Consider the following 24,153-nt stretch of genomic DNA (forward strand, 5'->3'; position numbering starts at 1 on the left):
AATCAAAGCATCCCTGACAGATGGCCATCCAGCCTCTGTTTAAAGATCTCCAAGGAAGGAGACTCTATCACCCTCCGAGGGAGTGCATTCCACTGTCGAACAGCCCTTACTGTCAGGAAGTTTCATATACTTTCATTCCCTACAGCCTCAACAGGCACTTCTTAATGTCCAGAACAATGATCTAAAACTCATTTAAAACTTTACAAAGTCATGGTAGCTGCAGAAAGTGTGGGAAAGAAATCTGGGAAACCTGAAGAAATGTCCCCCCCCCCCTGCTTTTCCAAAGTTTTTGGGGAAAAGGAGGAGTAACTGGTCTTCCCCACACACACACCTCACAGATATTCACATCCCTATCTATAAAGCAGGGTTGGGCTTCCACTGGTGGATATCTTGGTGATTTGGAAGTGCAGGTAAAACACCAAAGTAGATCCCACAAACCTGAAGTCTGTCCACCCATGCTGTAAGATGTATCACAATGTGAAGCACTAAGGAGCTGTTCCTATAATAAATTTAACCTGTCTTTATTTTTGTGTTTCTCCTTCCTGCAACAGGATCAGGATTTGTTACCCAGGGTATGACCACGGTTCATAACTGTAGCAGCCTGACACCATTTTAACTGTCTTCATTCCATCTTATGGGACCCTGGGATTTTTTGTTGTTGAGGTCCTTAGAATTCTCTAGCCCACTCCTGTGAACTATAGCACTAGAGCTCCCTAACAGAGAATTCTAAGTACTACAAATTCCAAGATTTCATATGTTGTGACAGTTAAAGTGGAATCAAAGTGCTATATTTGTGCAGTGAGAATGCCCTGCCCACCACCACTCCCATTGATGTCTATGATGTTTTCCTCTCAGAACAACAGATTACTCACCCGGTAATCACTGGAGGTGACATAAAAGATGGGCAGGAAGGCCAACCAGATGATGCATGTGGTATACATGGTGAACCCAATGAACTTGGCCTCATTGAAGTTTTCAGGGCATTTCCTGGTCTTGAAGGCATAGACAGTACATAGGACGATCAAGAGGACGTTGTAGGTGAGTGAAATAAGCATACTTGAGTCTCGATTGCTGCACTTGAGGGTGACAATGTATCTTTTGTCTGGCTCTGTCTCCTTCCGTGTGCCAGGAGTCTCAACCATGAGCCAGATGACCACAATAATTAGCTGGCAAGAAATAAGAGCCAGGCAGATGACCACTTGTGAGGTGGGACTTATGAACCGGGGGCGCTGCACACCTTCTTTTACCCCACTGAAGATCCGAGCAATACGGTTTGTCTTGGTCAAGAGAGCAGAGTAGCAGACAGCAAAGGAGGTGCCCAGTCCTAAGCGGCGCAAGGTACAAACCACAGTGGAGGGCTTGGCAATGAAGATGAATGTCATGCTGTAGCACATCAAGACCCCAGTGAGCAGGATGTAGCACAGTTCACGACCAGAAGCCTTCACAATGGGAGTGTCATTATTCTTAACAAAGACTCCAAAAACAAACAAAGTGGAGATGAAACCAAGGCAAGAAATAGTGACTGGTCCAATAGCCCAGACATCCTTCCAGCGGATGTACTCTTGGGGGAGCTCATAGCATCCATTTAATGTCTCATTGGGCCAATAGCCAAGACCACAGTCCTGGCAAGTGAACTCATCTACCAGATGCTCATAGGGCTGGCATGGAATGCATATCCAACAGCACATGTCTCCTGGCTGCATGCTCTTCATTTCATTCTTCTTGCAAGGGTCACTGCACTGGGAAACAGGGATCGAAGTCTTCACCCATGGAATGAGGCTTGTGTTTAGAATCAGCCCCTCTGCCCAGTACCCCACTTTCTGGTAATGATACCTCCCATTGCTTCTGTGGTAGTTGAAAATATTGTAGCGACCAATTCCATCTCCACAACGGTCAAATCGCACTGTACTTTTAGTGTCTAACGATGGCCGAAATGGAGCTGTGAAGCAGGATAGAAAAAGAAACATCTATCTCAAATGATCAGAAACTAAAGAATGGCAAAATTGGATGTCCACATCTAATTGAATCCCAGCTCTGCACATACTTCTCTTTCTCCTTCCCAGGGAATGTCTGCAGAGGATTAACTACAAAGAATGAACATACTTTGAAAGGAACCTGTTTCTCCCTACTGGTATTGACAAAAGAAATGCCTAAGAAAAGAAACGTTTGGGCAGAAAAAGGGTGTTTCATCAGAATGTCTGTTCTGTTATCTTTGCTTTCAGTATTGTCATTTCATCAAGCTAGGGAATCACTGCAGAATAACCACAATAGAAATACATGTATATATCTATATAATTCTATTAAGTATTACTGAAATGTAACAACATTTCATAGAATGGCATAGTGCTTATTAGCTGCCTTGGTACCTTCACATTCATTGAATACAGCACCTGAAGGCAGGAATAACTATAGGTGTCAATTAGATGTATGTAGATTAGAAACCAAAATTGGGTTGCACAGGCGAGTTGCACAATATTTTCTGCCCTAAGGGACCCATGTGGTATTGGCTGGGGGAGCTACATATGTACAGACATGCTCCTGCTATACGTGTACACAAAACACTGAACATACATACATCCACAAATAGCACAGTGAATATATGCACAAGTACACAAGGTTTACATGAAGTCCCCAACCATACGCTGTGGGTCCTTGCAATAAAATCTTGACATTGTTTTCAACCAGTTGTTGGTTTACAGGTACATACCTAGCTTTCACACTAATGTGAATACTGAATATAAAGGAGATTAAGTTATAATCCACCAAATCTCTAGTTAGGACTAGCTCTGCTGAAATGCAGTTTGCCTTATTGATACAAGCACAGGAAGACAGGAAATTCTGTTGGAGAACATTTTCTCACCAAGAAAACTTAATTTGGAGGACAGTTTCATCACAAAGAGACTCTCAAAGGATCAGGGTTCTATAGAGTATGTATTCATATGGGGGGCAGGGAGCCCATTTAATGTTCCAGTGTGAGAAGTAGCCCTGAGATCTCACTGACCATTTCTGTAGACTGAAATCCTGTTTCCTGTGCCTCCTTCCCTTTTCTTTTGTGTCTTGGCCAGAACACCCTAAACCTTTCTACTGGGACTACAAAACACAGTGATTGTCTTACCATCAAATGTTACATTGAGCATGAACTCCTTGTAGAACTTCTTGCCATTCACTGGCTTCATGGAATCACAAAGCTTGGTGGCATTTGGGCACAAGGCTTGGTACATGTTATGCAGGGCATGAGCCATTGCGTAGACTGCATTGACTACAAACATAATCTTTGATTCTTGCTCAAACTTTCCTGTCTTCAAGGAGAAGTGACTACAGTTTTGGTGGTGGAAGCTGCACCGGAACTTTTGCTCCCAGAATTCCCGGAACCATGGGTTTCGGCTGTTGTTGTATGGGTCAAGGTTCCGGAAGTACACCCCAAATTCTTGTATTGGGTAGGATGCTAATTCAATAGTGATAGCCCCCTCAGCTACTGGCTCACTGCCAGCCACTACACTCTCAAGGGCACCCCAGCCATCACTTGCCACCCATGTGAAAGACACATTGATCCTGTGAGCAGCTGCCAACAACTCCCGAGCATCTTCACTTCGGGTGAACAGAACGACCACTCTTGCACTCGGCTTCTGCATCAGTGCCTTAATCACCCCATCAAAAGTCTTCTTGTTCATGGATCGTCCCACTTTCTCAGAGGTAGCGATACAAATGTTGCGTGCCCGGGCTTGCAGCTCAAAAGCTTCAATGCCTGTTTCTCCATAGTCACCTTCTGAGGCCACTGTGGAGACATAGGTCCAGTTGAAAAACCTCAGGATTTCAGACATAGCTTTAGCCTGGTAGAAGTCTGGTGGGACAGTCCGAGCAAAATAATCGTACCGAGATTTGTCACTGAGTTTGGCACTGGTGGAAGCATAGCTGATCTGGGGGATCTGGAACAGCCGCAGTAGATTAGCCACCTAAAGGGAGACAAGACAATGGATTTGTTGAAAAAAGTGGAAATAAAGGTGCACAAAAGGGCAGTGGTGGTACAGACTATTCTGTCTACTCCAGAGAGAAAGCATTATACATTTTGCTGCTGTTGTTGTTAGTTGCCTTCAAGTTGTTTCCAACTTATGGCAACCCTATCACAGGGTTTTCTGGGGCTGAGAGGGTGTGACTTGCCAAAGGTCACTCAATGGGTTTCCCTGACTAAGCAGGAAATCGAACCCCAATCTCCAAAGTCCAAGTCCTATGCTCAAATCACTGCACCACACTGGCTTTCTCAGTTCATTATGCATTAACTGTATTTTAATGAATTAAAATTGTATTTAATTAATTGATTTATTATTCATTAAAATATTTATATCCAAGCACCACAGGGTAGTGTACAATAAAATCAATTTTAACAGTTTAAATATTCCAGAAGAGTCACCTGTTAGCCTTAAAAAGAGGACGATGTGGTAGAACAGATAACATCCTTTGTAGATCCTAATTTGAGCCATTAAATTCTTAAGGTTCAGTTCAGACGTCACAACTAAATCATGCTTAAGGAAACACAGGTGTGGTTTAATGTTATGTCTGAGCTGATAACAGTGATTTGCAACCAACTAACAAACCAGAATCAGAAATCTTGGTCTGAAAGGATTTTTTAAATCATAGTTTCTGTTCTCTATGGTATGTCATGGTGTTTGAACTGAAATACAATAGCTGTGAGCATTCTTCTGCCTTTTGAAACTGCAATAATATTCAGTCATGAGGCTGAGTGCTGGGCAGGTGGAAAATGAAAGCAGATTAGGGTGCTGTCCACACTGCAGAAATAATCCGGTTTAGTGATTTTAGGAGGCATCAATAGAAGTACAGTGGCTAGATCAAGGGAAGTAATAGTGCCACTGTATTCTGCTTTGGTCAGGCCTCACCTGGAATATTGTGTCTAGTTCTGCACACCAAAATTCAAAAAGAATGTTGACAAGCTAGAGCATGTCCAAAAGAGAGTGACTAAAATGGTGAAGGGTCTGGAAACCATGCCCTATGAGGAGTGACTTAGGGAGCTGAGTATGTTTAGCCTGGAGAAGAAAAGGTGATATGACTCCTGTTTAAGTATTTGAAGGGGTGTCATACTGAGGATGGAACAAGCTTGTTTTCTGCTGCTCCAGAGAACAGGACCTGGAACAATGGATGCAAGCAACAGGAAAAGAGATCCCACCTCAACATTAGGAGGAACTTCCTGACAGTAAGGGCTGTTCGACAGTGGAACACACTCCCTCGGAAAGTGATGGCGTCTCCTTCTTTGGAGGTCTTTAAACAGAGGCTGGCCGGCCATTTGACAGGGATGCTTTGATTGTGTGTTTCTGCATGACAGAATGGGGTTGGACTAGATGGCCCATGTGGTCTCTTACAACTCTATGATTCTATTATTCTAACACACTTTAACTGCCCTGGCTCAATACTAGGGAATTCTAGGAACTGTAAAGTTGTGAGACATTTAGCCTTTTCTGTCAGAGAGCTCTGGTGCCACAATAAGCTATAGATCCCAGGATTCCATAGCACTGAGCCATGGCAGTTAAAATGATATCAAATTGGATTATTTCCACAGTGTGGACAAGCATCAAATCTTTAAATCATAGTTTCCCTATTATACCATTCTGAAGCCATGGTTAGCACAACCCATGGTTCAGTATGATGTCTGGATCACCTATCTGACCTTAATCTTTAAGTACATCTGGTTTAATATTATTGGGAAGGGAGAGCAAACTGCAAGGTGTAAAAATTCTGATAGTGTTGCCTAAATTATCATCTGACCTTCACAAAGCACTCAAGAATCATGTTTGAATTTTTGTGTGTGATTATGAATACTAGAAAACTGATCTTTTAAAAATACAGCTCATATTTAGAGACAGCCAAATTCTACTCCAGATACTACACTTTATAATGTATTTGCACAAGTGGGGGGCATACTGCCAATCTAATATTCCAAACATATGTTTCAAAGATTCTTTGCTCTTGGCAGCACATTCTTAATTGGATGTCTAACCCATTTCTTATACAAGGCATTAGGTTAACAAAGGATAGCACTGCTGCCGTCAATTAGCCTTGTCTGAGCTAATTGTTTATGGCACATCAGTGCTACATTGAGACTTCTGAAACATGCACTTGGATTGTATCATATGCACTGAAAAGATATGTAGAAATGTTGGTGGGATGTTGCTGTGCTAAATGTCTGTTAGGTGGAGAGGCACATAAAGAACAGATGGCACATGTTCTATGGGCACCAAAATTCTGAACCAAATAAAATAAACCAAGAAATATCATGTGGTGCAGAAATGGTTGGAAATTATTTTTCTGGACCACCAAAATTAATCCTGGGCTGTGCTGAGCAGGGCATTTAATTGAGACTGTTATTGCATGCTCCTTGCAGTCTCATACAGACAGATGTGAATATGTCCACTTGGATGACATTCTGGAATTTTTTTCTTGGCAGCTGTAATGACTAAAACCCAGGGGTTTCATCCAAATTAAACTGATAAATAGTTTGCCACTGATCTCAATGGGAGGTGGATTGCACTTTTTAAAAAAGGCAAGATAAAATGCTGGGGTAGTAGGTAGCAGCTTCATAAACATTCTTATACATGACTCCTCCATATGTTTTGACCTACATCTAGCTTCTTAGTTAGTCCTTTGTTTGTAACTAGGCTAAATCACACCACACGGCTGCATTGAGAAAATAAGGCAAAGTCTGTTATGTAGTCTATTCGATGAGCCACACTGACCATTAGTTTTAAGCAACAGACTCATTATAATTGGAGACAGCAAAACAGGAAGCCTATGTATGAGTTTTGATTTGTAAACATCGTTTTCTTCTGGCAAATGGAAGAGTGTCAGTATTGACTATCACAGAGACACACCTTTTCCTTGGACTGCATGAGCAGTCTTAATAAATACATGGATAAAGTGTCCTCATTGTTTTTTTCCCTAGCTAGCTGTGCCATAATTGGTACAAATGTCCATCACATTTGCAGAAAATTGCCCAAAGGCAGTGCTTTGTGACAAAATAAACATTTCTATAAATCTGCCTCTTAATATGGAGTGGTTCAAGGCAAACCAACTTACATTGCCAATTCTGAGCTACAACAAATTAGGGAGAGCATAGGAATAGGGCAAAACTTCTCTGCTGTGTCTTGGGCCTCATGCATTTATTCATGAGGGATGCATATTATGTCAGAGAAGTGTGGATCTGGAATGGAAAAGAATACTTGCACGATATTTTCTTCCTGAAAAGAAAGGATGTTTCTAGACACATAGAGACACCTCATCAGGAAAATGGTCAATTGCTTTGAGATTTTACTCAATTTGGAACTTTCTTGGGAGGAAAAGTGATTTGCACAAAAAAAAACTTGTGCAAACAACTTTTTTTGTGCAAACTATATTTCTTTCTACATAATGTTGTTTTTGGCATAAAAATAAAATTTTCGCACACATACACATACACAGTTCTGAAAAGAAGCTCAAAGTCCAAAATAAAATGTGCCCCAACCCCACTACAGCTGAATGAAACCTTCAGTTGTTTGAAAAATCTTGGGCTTTAAAAAAAATCATTTTAGGATTGGCAGCTGACAATTTGGGTAGAGATTTTTTTGTGTGTTGGTGCCAACTGCAATGACAGAATGGAGCAAGGGCAGTTCTTTAATCACTTGCTATTTTGATTCTGGTAGTTCCCCCCTTCCCCCCTTCTTGTCACTTGCTTTTGTGTTGGAAGTGCAGGTGTCTCAAAGAAAGTTATTTTACGTTCTGTGCTAACAGATCTCTAATCCCTCATCTATGCAGAAAAATTAAGTCAAGGGAGGCTCCCCATGCCATTTCAGGGAGAAGATCCTACTCCATTTGATGCACAAGTTGCCATCTGTCTGAAAAATGGACCCAAGTACAAGCCATTGAAAAGCTGCAGTCCAGCCCTGACACCCCCTGGACCCTCAAGCCCAAGTTAACAGTTGCCAGTAGGTCTCAGGAGAAGCAGTGCTGAGGAATCTGATTTCATTGTGTCAGGTGGCTTTAAAGCCTGAATGACTATCACTCCTGACCTGACTGGCCTTCCAGCTCAGCACAAAGGCGTTCCTATATGTTCCTATATCAGCATTCCAAAAAGCCAGGAGCAAGAGGAAGGAAAGGGACCTGTGAGAGAGTCAGCAGGTCCATGCACTTGGTCCCATTGTGCCAAGTGGGGCAAGCAGATTAGGACTAGCAGTTCCATTGGGGTCCCATTGCAGAGATCCAGCATCATGACACCTGAGCTTTCATACTACATGAATCCTGGATAGCAGTTCGGAAGAGCTTAGAATAAACTTTGGGTGGGCTGATAGTGAGCCTTTCACAGCAGCAAGGTACTGAAAAAGCTTTCAATGTGTTGTCTGTGGCATTAGGTGTGGCCACATGGGATGAGAATTCTAGAGAGAATGGTGATAACTACTATAGAAACTGGGCATGATTTTCCTTCAAAACGTCCACCTCTAGGCTATGGTTATTATATTACTCAGCTGGATTGTATTCTGGGCTGGTATATTGGATTTCCTGGCTGGTCTATTGGATTGGTTTATAGTATATACGCTGCACGCCTGTTTTTACAATCAGCAATCCTGGGAGCAGTCATGATCCCTCTCATCCATTATCAGCTGATTTCTTGCCCTCTCCTCCCTTCTTGCAACTGTTCTAAGTTGCACTTAATGAGTGTTGCCAGGTAAGGACCATCACAGGTCCTAAGATTTTAGGGATAGAACCTAAATGAAGGGACAAGCCCTGACAATGTTAAATGGGATAATCCTTAGTGAACTTATGGGATAGTACCCAGTCATGTCATAGGAGTGAATCTTGTTGGTGAAATTAAGCATGCTACATCAGTCAGTTTCTTCAGACCATGCCAATAAAATAAAAATAAAAATGAATTGAAAAAGGGAAAAAAATCTGGTTGGATATGAGGTCTTTTCAAATACTGTTTTAAATAGGAAACAAACAAACAAACATTTATTTTTCCAGCTCTGGTTTTAACACTTTCTTAAGCCCATCTTTTAGCAATATGTGGGAGTTGTAGAAAATCTGACTGGAGTTATTATCAAAACAAATAAACTTTTCCAAGCAAAACCAAACTTTTCAAAAATTTAAACTTTTCAAAATGCTTTTAATGGGTTGCTCCACTTAACTAGTGCCTCTTAGAGCCTTACCACATGTAAAAAGAAAGCCAAAATGAATCAGGAGAGTGGCAGCTCTCTCCGCATACTGTTGAAGCACTTTAGTTCTCTTTCCAGGGGAAATGGTCATAAAGCATGTCTTTTGTTATGCTAGAAAAATCCGTTTGGCAAAAAGCAAACTTTTACAATTTCTCCCTTGCGAAAGGGAATATAAGTGCTATAACAGCATGCAGAGAGGCACAGAAAAAGACATTTCTCTCTCACTCTGTTCTGGCTTTCTTTTCTCATACAACAAGGCTCATAGTAGCCATATGATATTTATTTCTTTTCACAATCAAGTCATAAATGTCACAATAATGATAATCACCATTATAATAATGCTATTATTTATCACAAATAATTTGGAGAGTAGGAGATGATGATGACAATGATGGTGGCACGGGCATAGCCAAGGGGGGGTTCTTGGGGTCTGGACCCCCCCTTCCGTTAGATAAAATGAATGGTGCGTGCTGCCGCGCCACCGCACCCAAGTCCCATTATAATGGTGGTACTTAGTCTGGACCCTCCCTTCCCAAAATCCTGGCTACGTCCCTGATGGTAGTAATGACAATGGATTTACATCTTCAAAATGCTGGGAATCTAACATATAAATATATCCTAGTCATGCGCTGCATTTACACTGCAAAAGTAAGGAAGTTTGACACCTGGAATCCTGGCATTTGTAGTTTTGTTAGCTTTTTAGTCTTCTCTGTCAGAGAGCTCTGGTGCCACAAAAAACTACAAGTCCCAGGATTCCATAGGATGGAGCCATGGTATTTAAAGCCATGTCAAGCTGCATTAATTCTGCAGTGTAGCAGCAGTCTTGGTTTCAAGATTTTTTCGGCAGTGCAAAGGAGAAAGATTTGGATAGACAGAGAGAAAGGAGCTTATCCCATGAACAAATAAGACGGCTTACCTCTTCTGGCTTCAATTCAGGATCCAGGATGCCACCAGCCAGATGCCCCCAGATGTTATCATACCTAAATTGCCATCTGTCTAGCCAGGATACTGCTGCCCATATGCAACTCAGGTCAAAGCCTTGCTCAGCTGGCCAATTTTTGAAGTCGGAAGCTCTCTGACTTAAAAAAAGTGCTGGCTGAGTGAAACTTTGATCCAGGATGCATCTGGGTGGTGACATCCCAGCTAAATTGGCAGTGATTTAGGTATAACATCTGGGGGCATCCCAGATCCTGAATTCAAACTGGAAGAGGTAGACCGGCTTATTTGTTCATGGGATAAACTCCAGAGATTGAGACAGGGAAGAAGGAAGATCATGAACCCAGTTAGGAGAACTGAGGGTTGAAGAAATGAAAGGATGAGACAAAAAGAGAGGGAAGGGGAAAGGGGGAAAAGACAAATGTGTGCAGGAAAAGTGAGGAGGAGAAATGAAGGAGGAACAGGACAATGAAAGAGAGGACAATTGAAGATACTGGGAGGGGAAGAAGGAGAGAGGAAGAAAGAGAGAGAAGGGAAAGAAAAAAGTGTTTAGCCACGTGTTGTTGAAGTAGGGGAGAGAAAGAAGACAAGAAACAGAGAAAGGGAATGGTTAAGGAATGAGAGAGAAGATAAATATAGAGGGAGGAAAAAGAGTAGGAGGGGTTAAGAGGAAACATTTATCTGGGAGTTGCTGGGGTTCAAGATGTGAAGGGTTGAAGATGTGGAGGAGAGAAGTGAAATCAAGAAGAGAGAGAGGAACCAATGCCTATGCAGAGCCAAAGAAGAGAGACGTTTCTACCACCCTTTTGCTGAAAGAGATGCAGCCAATATGCACCTCTGTACAGGAAAAAAAAATCATATTTTTAATTCAACCATTTGTGGTTGGACAAGGAATGTACAAACAAAACTGGGGAAATTATTGATAAGGTAGGAAATGTCACAAAGCAGCAGTATAGTTGGCCTTCCATATCCATGAATTTCTTATCGATGGATTCAAGAATCCAAAGCTTGAATTTTTTTTAAAAAAACATATAAATTCCAATTTTGCCATTTTATATAAGGGACACCATTTTACTCCACCGTTTTATATAATGGGACTTGAGCTTCCACGGATTTGGTAATGACCCATCAGATACCAAGGGCCCACTGTACTATATTTAATTACTCCTAAGGCAGAAAATACTGAAGCAGTTTTCTCTTTCCTTATGGTGATTACTCCTTTTTGCTTAGCTTGGTGCTTGACATGGTTTGAGAAATTTTGAGATGGGTAGGAGGTGGCCAGGCAGTTTCCTGGGAAATTTTGCAGCAGCTGCTTTGAAGGAATTGGTAGCATGCTGTTTTTAAAAAGTTTTTTTTTCAGGGCAAGGTAGTGGTCTTGCCCTGAAATTCCTGTTGTATTTCTGATGTTCAGTGAAAACATACCGGGTCCTGAGATCTGGGAACCCTAGAAAATGATTATGTATCTGATGGATAGCTCCTTGGGCTCACTGTAACAAATATTTTTGTATTAGTATTGGTAGCCTACCTAGAACTAAGCCCTTGGGCAATCTCTCGGTGTATTAGACATCGTATTTGTTTAGGTGTTTCATACTGTGGTATCACATGGTCTGGGGGGCAGAGGCTTCAGGGGATGATACCAAAAGGGCACGCTCTCACCTCCCTGCCCAGCAAGCTTAGGCAGGGAGGAAGGGGTGCCCTAGGCCTCTCTTTCCCTGCCGCATGTCATGGCGAATGACAGGAAAGTGTGGTGGGGCATTCAGCCTGGTGTCATCCCTTTGCTGGGGTATCACCTGGTGCAGTCTGTACCCCATGCACCCACCTTGTGATGCCACTGCCCCTAAGCCCTGTTGGTTAGCACTAACTAGAATAGACCCATAGAATCTTCTATTGACTGATGAGTGAACAGTGAAAATTCCCATTGATTCAACAGGTCTATTGTAGTTCAGACAAACTTATAGGAATAAATTATTTGGGAATTGTTATATAAGGCCTACCTCTATCACAAGAGCTCACCTATGCTGTCAGGATTTGAGCTGCTCATCTGGTGACACTACTTTTTAAAAAACAAAGAAATGTACTATTTCCTTTTGTATACAGAATCCTTGAAACTAACTGAAAGGAAGAAGTTGGCAGCATCAGCTTTCATAGATTTAAATCTACTTATAGTTCCTTTGGAACTAGATTTAAGTCTACGAAAGCTCATGCCAACTTCTTTCTTTCAGTTAGTCTCAAAAGTGCTACAAGATCTCTCTACATGCTGATTTTATAGACTAATACAGCTATATCTTTGAATTATTACCTTTTGTTAGCATAGTGTTTCTCAGAGTACAGATATAGTTCCCTCCTTGTTTTGCAAGCCTGGATGAGGATTGGCAACTGGGCCCAAGTTAATGGAGCTTAATGAACAAAAAAGATTTGAACCCAAATATCCCCAGTCTTCATCCACCCCGTTAACTAGTACTGTAGCACACCGACTCGTGTACTAGAACTATTTGTTTCAACAGATGACAATATTGAAACTGGTGTCTGAAATTGGGGGGGGGGGGGGGATGGAGTCAATCTTTAAAGGACTTGGGTGACTATTTGAACAGTTTACCTAAACTGATTTATGAAGATGGTTCAACCTGAGGGTTACAATAAGATCAGATGGGAGCTAATTTTTTAAAAGTAAAATGTCATCAAAGCATAGCTCAGGAACAAGGCTATACAACATGTTGAGAATTCGAGTACTTGGGAGATATAGACAAAGGAAAGAAGGACTCCTTTAAAACTGCCATTAATAAAAATTTACCTAGGTGTCTGAAAAGAGAGTAATGACTTGAATAGCCAGCTGTGCAGGCCTTCCCTTTTGCAATTAACAGCAATTTGAGCTGAAGAAATTGGAAAGTGATATTTTTCAAAACATGGAGGTAAACATTATCACCTGCTAGATTATCATATCTGCAAAACAAATTGCTGTCAAATGCACAGAATTGGAAGCTGGGGGGGGGGGGGGCTGACAGATGTAGGAATACCTTTCCTGTGTATGCAGACAGGTAGTTTTTTAAAAAAAGAAGGATATTAATATTCTAGGATTTATACATATGAAAAAGAACTCTATATTCCAAAACAATAAATTGTATCTAATTTAAATTACGAAATACATGTATTTTCTTTTGTAAACAATCCTGCCATCAATTTAAAATGCCTACTTGTTTTGTTTACAGTTTTTAAAATCAAATTGTAGGACTTCTGTGTTTTTCAGACAAGTGACACATGGAGATAAAATGGATGTGGCTATTGCTCTGGTCTTTGAAGGAGAGAAGAGAAGCCAGGCACGGCTTTATGATGCCTTGGTCCCACCAGAAGATGAGAGCCCTTCCCTCCGTTTTCAGTTGCCATTGCTCTTGTCTCTGAAGGAGAGAAGAGCAGCCAGGCACAGGATCTGCTGGACTTAACTGCCTCCCCCACTGCCATTCCCTTTTTGTTCTGTATCATGTCTTATTTAGGTTGTAAGTATGAGGGCAAGGATCTATCAAATTATTGATTGATAAGCCTGGGAGCCTTTTTGGCTGAAGGGCAAAGTATAAATACTCTAAATAAATAAATAATCTGTTGAATGCTCCATTGTCAAGCATGGTGAGGCAAAGTGTGGAGAGTAACAGCAGCTCTGTAGGGAGAACACACTGACTCTCCAAGCCCAAGGATGTTTCTCACTCTCTGTTTCTTCCACAACTTGTTGCAAAGAACCTCAAGGCTTCTTAGTAAGAAGATGTTATGATTGAGATTCAGATCTCTCCAGAGGGTTAATAACTAGTGGCTGAAATAGTTTGCTCCTGGTCATTATTTTCAGTGTCATTATTTCCCTTGTGATCGGAAGTCATCCTCCAAGTTGTTATGAAGCTATATTTTACAGAGTTATAGTGGTGTGCTTTTATTCTTCAGAAACCATCTCATGATAAACCCCTGCCTCCCAGGAATGCTGTGCAATGATGCTTGCCTTTCTACTGCATTGGGTAGTGTGGGAGGGGAACAGATGCTGGTTCTGTTAAAAAGCATGGCACAGGATGAAGCTCTCCCTGCATAGAGCAGAGCTGTATTCTAGAGCCATATAAAAACAGTTGGAACTCAGATCCCTGCAGGACTTTTGGATTAGGCAGAAACTTTTAAATTACAAGGAGTGTCTTGCTGAGTGGATTTGTAGGATCAAGCCACAGTACTTTCTTTTCCGTATCTGAGATCCTTTCTATAATAATCCTGGCTGAAAAGGTGAATCTCTCTGTTTTACAGAAGGCTTCTATTCAGTTGATGTCAGCGTGATACAGCCCAATCCAGGGATCAAACTGCAGAATTAACTTGGCTTTTTCTAACAAAAGGTGCTTCCATAAATGGTGAAAGACATCTGTCAGTCATAGCCTATGCTTTACCTCACATGCTTATACCTGTAGTCTATTGTGTTTTGTGAATGGCCACCAGAAGATCAACAGGAGCTTTACCGTATTTGCAAATAAAAAAGGCAGCCAATAAATAAATAAATAAATAAATAAGATTTCTGCTTTAAAAGATAATATGGTAGTTTAGAAAACACCCCTGGGGCAGTTAAACTCTCACATTTCCATCATAGAATAGCTCCAACCATGATATATTGCAAGCATTTAGATCAGGGGTAGGCAACCTTTTTGAGCCGGGGGCCGGGTTGCTGTCCCTCAGACAACTGGGGGGCCGAAGCCAAAAAATAAATAATTAAATATTTTTTTTTAAAAAAAATAAATATATAAATAAACCAGGACAAATGTAGGACAACATTTTCAAATAGAAGAGACTTTTTTTTAAAAAATGGAGGACACGTGAAAAAATTTGCAGATTTTTTAAAAAATGTTAATATAAATGCATGTTTCTGAGGCTTCTATAGACAATTGACCCCCAAAGGCCCCTGCGGCAATCGGCGGCAGGACGGGGCGGGGGCCGGTCCCAAGGCCTCGCTGGGCCGCATCCGGCCCGCGGGCCGCAGGTTGCCTACCCCTGATTTAGATGCAGGGAAAGCAGGAGGACAAAGGTAGCACAAAAAAACAAAGACAAAATACAATCATCTGTGATAGTAGCTCAAATGGAGGTAAAACCTAAAAAAAACCACCTTTGATGATGATCTCAGGTGGACATATGGAGACAAGTGATCCCTCAGGCAACTCACACCAAGTTATAGTGGATTTTAAAAGTTGGAGGATGCAGCAGTTTCTGCATTTGTTCTCACTGTTGTCCAATAAGGGTAAAATAGCTTAGACAGAGAATGACTAGGAACCTGACCTTTATTTTTTAGTCTGTGTGCTTTCTCAGTTTGACGCCTATCCCAAAGCATTATGGGCAGGTTACATCATCTAGTTCAACCTTGTTTACTCAAATCACTGACCTTTGTTGTACCAAAAATAAATAAATAAAAATAAATTGAGACTGATGATTCCCACTTTTGGGGCCTCTATCATGTGGTCTCTGTTCATGGAGGAAGACATGCTGGAGCGTGTTTCCCTACTATCTTTACTCTTATAGAATAGTTCAGCAAGGTTCAGGCTGTTGTATCTGTTGTACAGTTCCTCCAATAAATATTTCTCCTTTTGAGGATCCTAATATTTTCTGCCTCCACTTCACAAACTCATCCTTCTCAAGTGGGCTTTCCTGCTGTTGCTGGAGAGAAGGCTCTAACAGGCTTTTGTTTCCAGTAAGAATCTCTCTGCATCCAACCCATCAAACATTAACTGCCAACACTAGTATTTTGAACTGAGACTGGAAATGGTCCAGGAGCCAGTCCAGTTGGCCCAGCAATGCCGTAAATAGAGCTCATAATGCCTTTCCATGTTTATTAGTCATATTCTGAATTAGCTCCCATTCTTGAACTGTTTTCAGAAGTTGGGTTGTTTGACATCTAACATATAGTCTATCCTGGAGGTTACCATGGTGTGGAGTATATGAGGCATCAGGCCTCATATACCCATGTTAAACACAAGGTGTGTAGACAAAACATTTCAGAAACTTAGTAGGGTATTTGGGAGCTGCAACTAAAACTATAATGTCAGAACCAAACAAAGGAAAGTAAGAAATAACAGCCTGAAGAGATTTTGCATAAATCTTTCCTATTAATGTACATTTAAACAGATGGAACTATGGAAGGAGGGAAAAACCCTGCTAATTTTTGATTTAAAAAATGGCAGCCACCTGTTACATTTTGCATCAGAACTAAACCAGTGGTACAGATACAGTTCCTGTGCAAGCTATAATGATGTTCAAGTTGCAAAAGGAACTGAGTCGAGTCTGCCACTTTTCCTAGCAGCTCTGAGCCTATTATGGCCCAAGCCATAGTTCTATAAGCAAAGTTTGGTGAAAGAAAGCTTAATGATTAATCTGTTGACTTTCTGCCTCTCACAGACTGCTGGGAAAATGAAAATGAAAGAACAGTCAAATAATTTCTCAGCAGTTAAAATGTTCACCAGAGCTGTGGATGGCATTGCCGCCATCCACCGCACAGACTTTCCACTTCTTCCAGATGCTGTGCAGTAATGCTCATTATCTTCAAAGGGGAAAAATCCTCACTAATGAGGTTGTTAAAGATACAAGCTACAAAAGAGGCAGGCAAGAGAGAAATCTTGCCATTCGATAGGCTCTTTGGAGTTGAGCGCCAGAATGCACTTCACAGCTCTGGATGTGTCAAAACCTTGCTGCATAATTAACATGCAGAAATAAATTTTAAGCAGAAAATTACATTCCATAACAGCAAGAAATCAGCTGGGGGCTGTAAATTGCCCTTCAATGACTCCCCACAGGCCACAGGCAATGTCAAGGGCATTTGCGCTTAAGCCTCACGTTTAACCACAGAGGCAGCGGAAAATAGGAAAAACTCTTTTCACACCTGTCAGGCTTGATTTCTGAATTATTAGTGTGATGTTGTAATTTACAATGCCTGCAGAATGGAACTTTGTGAAACTTGGTGTAAAAATTCAGCCCCCTTAATACCTCGGCAAAAATGTAGTCATTTCTCCCTCCTTAATGGATTGTTGTTTCTTTATCTACAATGGTTTATACCTGAGGAAAGTTGTGCGTGTAACAGCTGGGGAGGGGTGGGGAACTTTATGAAGGCTTTTGTTCAAACAATCTATATAAGTAATGCTGGTTTCCATTTAGGCTTGTTTAATATGGTATATTTATCTCTCATCATCCACTAGGTGTGAGCAGCTTTTCCCCAGGGAAGTATACAACGGGTATAGAATGCAATATAGAAATGGAACATGTCTTCCCTAAAAGAGCCTATCTAGAGATAAGTTCCATTTCTGTACTGCGTTAAGTTATCATGATTCCTTCTAACAGAGAGTTCATTGAATGCCTATTAGTTTGCAAGCAAAATGAGGCCACCCAAAAATAATAGGTCTGGAAAAAGGCAACTATTCAGACACAAGGAAAGATCCAAAATTCATATTGGGGCAATATATTTTTAAACCAAAATTAAGTTCATGAAATAGCATTTGCACTTTCTAGAGTTCTTCATCATACCAGATATTACAAAAATGCAAGTGTGGAAGAGGGAATGGGAGAGCAGGATTAGCTGGCATTCCAGTTGAGTTCTACCAGGGGCTGAGGTGGTTTCAGGTTGTCCTTAGCCTGCTGAGAGAATCAATCTTCGGACTCCTTGAAGACTAACACATTTATTTTGGCAGTGATGGGAATCATGTGGTACTCCACATATTGCTGAACTCCAAGGAGTTTATCAGACGCAAGTTTTTGGACCCTCAATTCCACTAAGGAAGTGAAACGAACGTTGTGAATTGACCTTATAACACGATGGTTTACCACACTGTTTGCTTTTCCGTCATTCCCCCAAAATGTGATGTTAGCGCTATACAAGGTGATTTGTCTGATGCGAAACCATGCACAGCAGATCTGTTTACTACACCAGCGCCTTCCTTTTCTGTCGAACATTTCGTATCAAAATCTTTGCGCATGCCCTTTGGAGGTTTTGGTCGTATCATGACCTTTGTGCTTCTGGGGAAGCGAGGGGGTCCCCCCCCATCTCTAGGATCCTATTTAGCGGAGGGGAGGGGGAGAATGAAGAGCTGAAGGAAAAAGGGAAATCTTGATGCAAAGGGTGACGGAAGGCAAAAGGGGAAATCTGGGTGGCTTTAGGATTGCAAAGGGCTGTCATAGGGAGGTGGGAGGAATGGAGAAAATGATGATGAAGGAGGAGGAGGAGGAAGGAGCCATGGGAAAAAGGGAGCCATGGAGGGCATCCTATAATGGAGCAGGAGGAGGAGGATGAAGGAGCCAAGGCAGCTCAGGGGGAGGTGAGGGTTGGAAGGAAGGAAGAGGAGGAGGAGGAGGATTGCCCAGGGAAATAGGGCTGTGGAGAGAAGCTGGGGATGTAGGGAAATGGATGCAGCAGAAGCAGCCTCTTTTGACAATTTATGTGCATGATTTTTTGGGTGCTTGCTTTCTTCTTGCTCCTGGAACTTAAGCGCCATTATTATTGTTGTTGTTATTGTTATTATTGTTTGTGTTATATGCAGATGCTACAATCAGAATGCCTGCACTGCATTTCTCTTTTATTCCCAATTGATTGCATGGGTCAGTTGGAATTGACAGGTCTCTCTCTTTCAGCCTCAGTGCAAGGCAATGGCAAAGTGTAAGCAGGAGAAAAGGGGGCAGTTCCGGTCATGTCAAAGGCAGGGCACGAACGGAGCTCCCAGCAGGAACTTTCCTCGCTTTTTAAAAAAAATATTTTTGGCAAAATGTGCACATGTTTTGTTTTGTTTTTTCTTTAGGAATATATATATTCTTGCCCTTTGCAACATTTTCCCTTTGCTGGAAGTCAGCAAATGAAAGGGAAAGGGAACAAGCTGCCAGCCACGTTATATATAGACTTTTTTTCCTTTGAGAATCCATCCTAAAATGCAAATGTTACATTCGAATGTTACATTTGTTGCTCTTATCAATTAAGCATTTGGCAAAACGATACATGCTTTTGCAAGGAATTCAGGGATAGCTCTGAATTGCTTTTAAATGCATAAAAGAATGCATGACAATCGCATCCTTTTCTGGCATTTACGAAGTGATGAAATTATTATTATTATTATTATTATTATTATTATTACATGTGCAAGAGGCATTCTGGGGTGGCAAGGAGTGGGGGATACAGGATGCATTAACTTGCATTTTGGGGTTGAAAATGGGGCCAAGGGCATTTCATAAGAGGTTTATTTGAGAAAATGTGTGCACTTTGGGGCATTTTGTGCCTGGCTCTTTAAAAAAAAGGAGTGGGGAAGGGTTAGGGTTAGAAGGGGCTGGACTGGATGGCTTTGGGGGTCCCTTCCATTTCTAGGATCCTATATATTCCCTCAGGACAGAAGAAGGGGCTGGACTGGATGACCCTTTAGGGTCCCCTTAATTTATTGCATCCTATGTATTCCTCCATCACACATCAAGGCAAAACACACACACAAACACATATATATGCACGTTTGCATTCACGCAAAGAATGTATCTCTGCACATATTCACGCAGAACATGCATTTATACACACACACACATGCGCGCACACACACACACACACACACACACTCAAACCCCCCTCCCCCAGGGTAGGAAAGCCACCGGAAGGGAATGGGGTGAAAAAAGCAGCTCAGCATCATGGGAACTTTGCAATCAGTAACATTTGCATTGCGTTGCGTTGCTGCCTACCACACCAAACCATTTCGCAATGCATTCGAAAGGATAACGGGAGACAAAGGCCTGACTTACCTTTTTTCCCGTAGTACCCAAAAAGGGGAGGAATGACGCTAAAACTACGGAAGCGTTGTGCAACGGGCTACCATAGAAATGAATGACATCTGGAAAAACATCGCGTTATCACTTTATTGCGCAATGTTGGTGGTGCAAAAATGACTCTTTGGGCAGGAAAAACTCACGTCTGATAAACTCCCAAATCCTATCATTCCTCACCACTGTCTATCCTGGCAAGTGTTGCTGGGAGTTGCAGAGTAACATCATCTAGTGGATTGCATGATTCACACCCACGTGTTACGCTATAGTATATTTTGTAGATTGGTGTCCATGAGAGCTAGTGTGGTGTAGTGGTTTGAGCATTGGATCATGACTCTAATTATCAAGAATCCTCCGGAGACCAGGGCTCAAATCTCCACTCAGCCATGGAAACCCACTGGGTGAGCTTGGGCAAATCACTCTCTCTCATGCTCAGAGGAAGGCAATGACAACAAATTCTGAACAAATCTTGCCAAGAAAGCCCTGTGATGGGTTTGCCTTAGGATCACCATAACTTGGAAACGACTTGGAGGTACACAACAACAGGTGCCCCTTCCATCAGATGTGTGAAATGTTATCCTAAGGTGCAAGACTTGTGGGTGAAGTGTGTGTGTGTGTGAGAGAGAGAGAGGGAGAGAGAGAGAGAGAGAATTAAAGCGAGAATGTAATATCAGAAATGGCAATATTTAAATACCAGTAGGAGTAAATTTCAGCCTCCCAGGAGGTCATTCTGAATGCAGAGTCTTCAGTGTGAAACTGTGGGTTTAGAATGTACCCAGCAGTTCATAAAATCTAGTTGAAAGGGACTACAAGGGCTATCTAGTCCAACCCTCTGTAGTGGCATCACTAGTGGGGAGGGGTAGTGCAGACAGCACCAGGTGACAACTTAAGAGAGGGTGACACTATTGCTCCTCAACCTTTTGGCAGAAACAGGCTGTGGCATTCACCTGTGTCCCATTAAAATGCTGAAGAGATGGTGTGAGTGAGGTGAGGCTCAGTGGGAGGAGAAAGGAGAGGCCCCATTTTTAAAAATTAAAATTTCAAATATAGAAAAATAATTTTTATTTTTTAAAAAAGATTAAAGATATTTTAATTTTTTTCTTTTAAAAACATTATATTTTACCAATTTTTACATGCAACTATTTATATGTAAATACATTTAGGCTGTGCAGGTCATATTGTAATTTAAAAATATAATTTTAATTCTGCTAGTTGTTTATGTCACAACTATTACCACTACATTCAGTGATATATGGAAATTATGATTTATGAGTAACATTAGTTAAAAAAAACTTTACTAAGGTTTCTGTATGGTGTGGTATAGGAGGAGGTCAATGGGGGTGGTGCTGACACCATGAGTTACTGCACCAGGTGATGCCAACCATAGTGATGCTACTGACCCCCTGCTATGCAGGAATACACAGCTAGAGCACTCCTGAAAGATGTTCATCCAACCTCTGTTTAAAGACCTATGAAGAAAAAGAGTTCATTCCCTACCCCAAGGCAGTCTATTCCATTACAGTAAAGAAGTTCTTCCTAGTGTTTGGGTAGAATCTCTTTTCTTAACATTTGAATTTATTGGTTTGTCTATGGAGCAGCGGGAAAAAAGCTTGTTCCATCTTCTACATGGTATCTCTTCAAATATTTAAAGATGGCTATCATGTCACTTCTCAGTCTTTTCTTCTGCAAGCTAAACATATGCAGCTCCTTCATTCATTTCTCATAAGGCTTGGAAGTTTATCAGACAAGGGAAATTGGAAGTATAATCCAATGGCAATCCAAACTCAATCATGGGGTTTAACATTATTGTGTGATAGACTACCACATGCAATTTCAGGCAATGGGAAGTCAGTCCAAACGCTATCATGGGGTTTCACGTTATTGTGTGAGAGGTGATCACATGCAATTTCGGGCAATGGCAAGCTATTTTCGGGCAATGGGAAGGCAGTTCGAACGCAATTCGAATTCACATAAATTCACTGAACTAGCGAATTCACGTGAATGCGTTCTGGCCCCACTTTCTTTTCATTCGAAATTAAGAGAAATTCCTCCCATGTGAACGTACTTGATTTCCAGCTCTTTGATTATCTTGACTGCCCTCCTTTGGCCACACTCCAGCTTGTCATTGTCCTTCTTCAACTGTGGTGTCCAGAACTGGATACCATATTCTAGGTGAGGTCTGAACAAAGTAGAATAGAATAGCACTGAGGGTGGTTGTGTGTGTAACAGCTGGGGAGGGGTGGAGAACTTTATGAAGACTTTGGTTCAAACGATCTGTATACTTCTCTATACTATACTAGTATAGATACTATACTCAGGTTGATACAGTCTAGAATTGCATTGGCTTTTTTGGCCACTGCATCACAATGTAGTCTCATACTTAGCCTGAGGTCTTCTTAGATTCTTTTCACATGTACTGCTTTCAAGCCAGATGCCAAACCTGAATCTGATCCCTCTAGGTATGACTTTCAGTTTCACAATGCAGTCAGAGGTGTGCCATTATCAACACTGTTTTGTGAATGGTCATTTTAATTATTTTACATTCCCCTCTGGCGATTAAAAAAGATGTATAAAGTATCTGATGGAAATTGTTGGAGATGTAAAAATAAAAAAGGCACGCTCTACCATATGTGGTGGGGTTGTGCAGAAATACAAAAATTCTGGAGAGTGATCCATGAATCTATCCAACAGATACTGGAGATTAAATTTCCGATGAATCCAAAATGGTATTTACTAAACATAACTTCTGTACTAAATTCGGAGGAGGAAGCTCAAAATTGGAGAATCCTATTATATTTGGTTACGGCAGAGAGGACGGAAATAGCAAAATTATGGAAATCTGATAGAATTCCAACATGGGAAAGTTGGATGATAAAAATTAACGAGTATAGGGAATTAGAATATCGTGTATATCACAAAATCGTGAAAAAGGTAAAAGGAAGGAGGGGTGGAAGAAGGTTCTTATAAGATGGGGGAAAGTATGGGAAGTAAACGTATCATTAATTGAGGTTTGAATGATTATTCTTCCCTTCCAAACAGCTTGGAAAATGACTTTGCTCTAAATGTATTGTAAATGGCTGTGCTAATATTTTTTCTACCTTTGACTTTAATTCTAGGATAACAGAGGACATGTAACTGACTGATTGGGTTATTTAAGAAATAGAGAGGGATCCTTACATAGCAATTGATGTGATCAGTTATATTAATGTATAGCTTCTTTTTAGTTTTCATTTATGTAAATAGTGACAGGAAAGAGTTGTATTGTAATTTCATTGGGGAAATGGAGAAGGAAGTTTATATGTTGCTACTTTACTTATAAGTTTATTAGTGGAAACTAGATATCAATCGATAAGCAAGGTTTCAAGATGACTTAAAACTATTGAGACTCGAACCCAGAAGACAAACAAGGAAGACAGATTTGGGTCATAGACAACCAGTCAAGACTATAAATTGTTTTTATGAAATACTTTATGTGGACTGTGTTCTAATATGTGTTTTATGTATTTCAAAATTAAATAAAGACTAATATTAAAAAAATTATTATTTTACATTTCAGCTCAATGCAGATGGTGGTTTCCATAACAGTACGGCATCAAATCCATTGCAGGCATTAGTCTGAATTTTAAATGACTATCCAAGCTGCTGAACCTAGTTTGAGGATAGGGATGTTCAACTTGGGCAGCCCCCTTAAAAGATAGTGTAAATGCCAAAGCAGATTCACTACTTCGCTGAAGTAGAAGGCACCAGCTGACTTCCTGTTTAAGCTGTGTTATAATGATCACAGCCAGTATTTCTCCCATTTCATTTCCCTTTGACTCTCACTTCTTACATTTCTCTCTACACCCACTCATCTGTATTTTTTTCAATTCAGGATCACATTGCATGCTTCTGATGAAGCTGGCCTGTGTCTGCCTCTGATTAGAGTTGTCCTCATGGATGTTTTGTACATTTTCAAACTTCAGAGCTCCAGTGAACCTACTCATATCTCCTGCTTGTGTGACTGTTTTGGCTGTGCCACAACTGACACTAATGCCTAACATCAGAAACAGAGGGGACAGTGCTGTAAATCACATGAGAAGTTGCCCTCAGGCATGAAATCAAAAACAACATTTATCTGAGCCATGTATTCCCCACAGCCACAGACTGACCTGTGACAGAAAGGGATGGTTAATATGCTTGTCTCTTGGAAGATACATTCACTTGCTTGGGTGAACTGAACATCCTTCTAGGCTCTGCATTCATTGCCTCA

General features: G+C 41.1%; 1 protein-coding gene across 1 annotated transcript in view; it reads right to left on the reverse strand.

Annotated features, from left to right (window-relative positions):
* GRM2 (glutamate metabotropic receptor 2) overlaps positions 1-24,153 on the reverse strand; it is a 159,210-nt gene that overhangs the window by 31,733 nt on the left and 103,324 nt on the right. The window contains exons 3-4 of the mRNA XM_089524933.1: positions 3,116-3,953; positions 873-1,939 (exon numbers count right to left, since the gene is read on the reverse strand). Of these exons, the coding sequence (XP_089381059.1) occupies positions 873-1,939; positions 3,116-3,953 (1,905 nt within the window). The remainder of the gene's footprint in view (positions 1-872; positions 1,940-3,115; positions 3,954-24,153) is intronic.

This window comes from Sceloporus occidentalis, unplaced genomic scaffold (genome assembly GCF_023333645.1).
Source record: "Sceloporus occidentalis isolate IW3139 unplaced genomic scaffold, rSceOcc1.0.p SCAF_1, whole genome shotgun sequence".
NCBI lineage: Eukaryota > Metazoa > Chordata > Lepidosauria > Squamata > Phrynosomatidae > Sceloporus > Sceloporus occidentalis.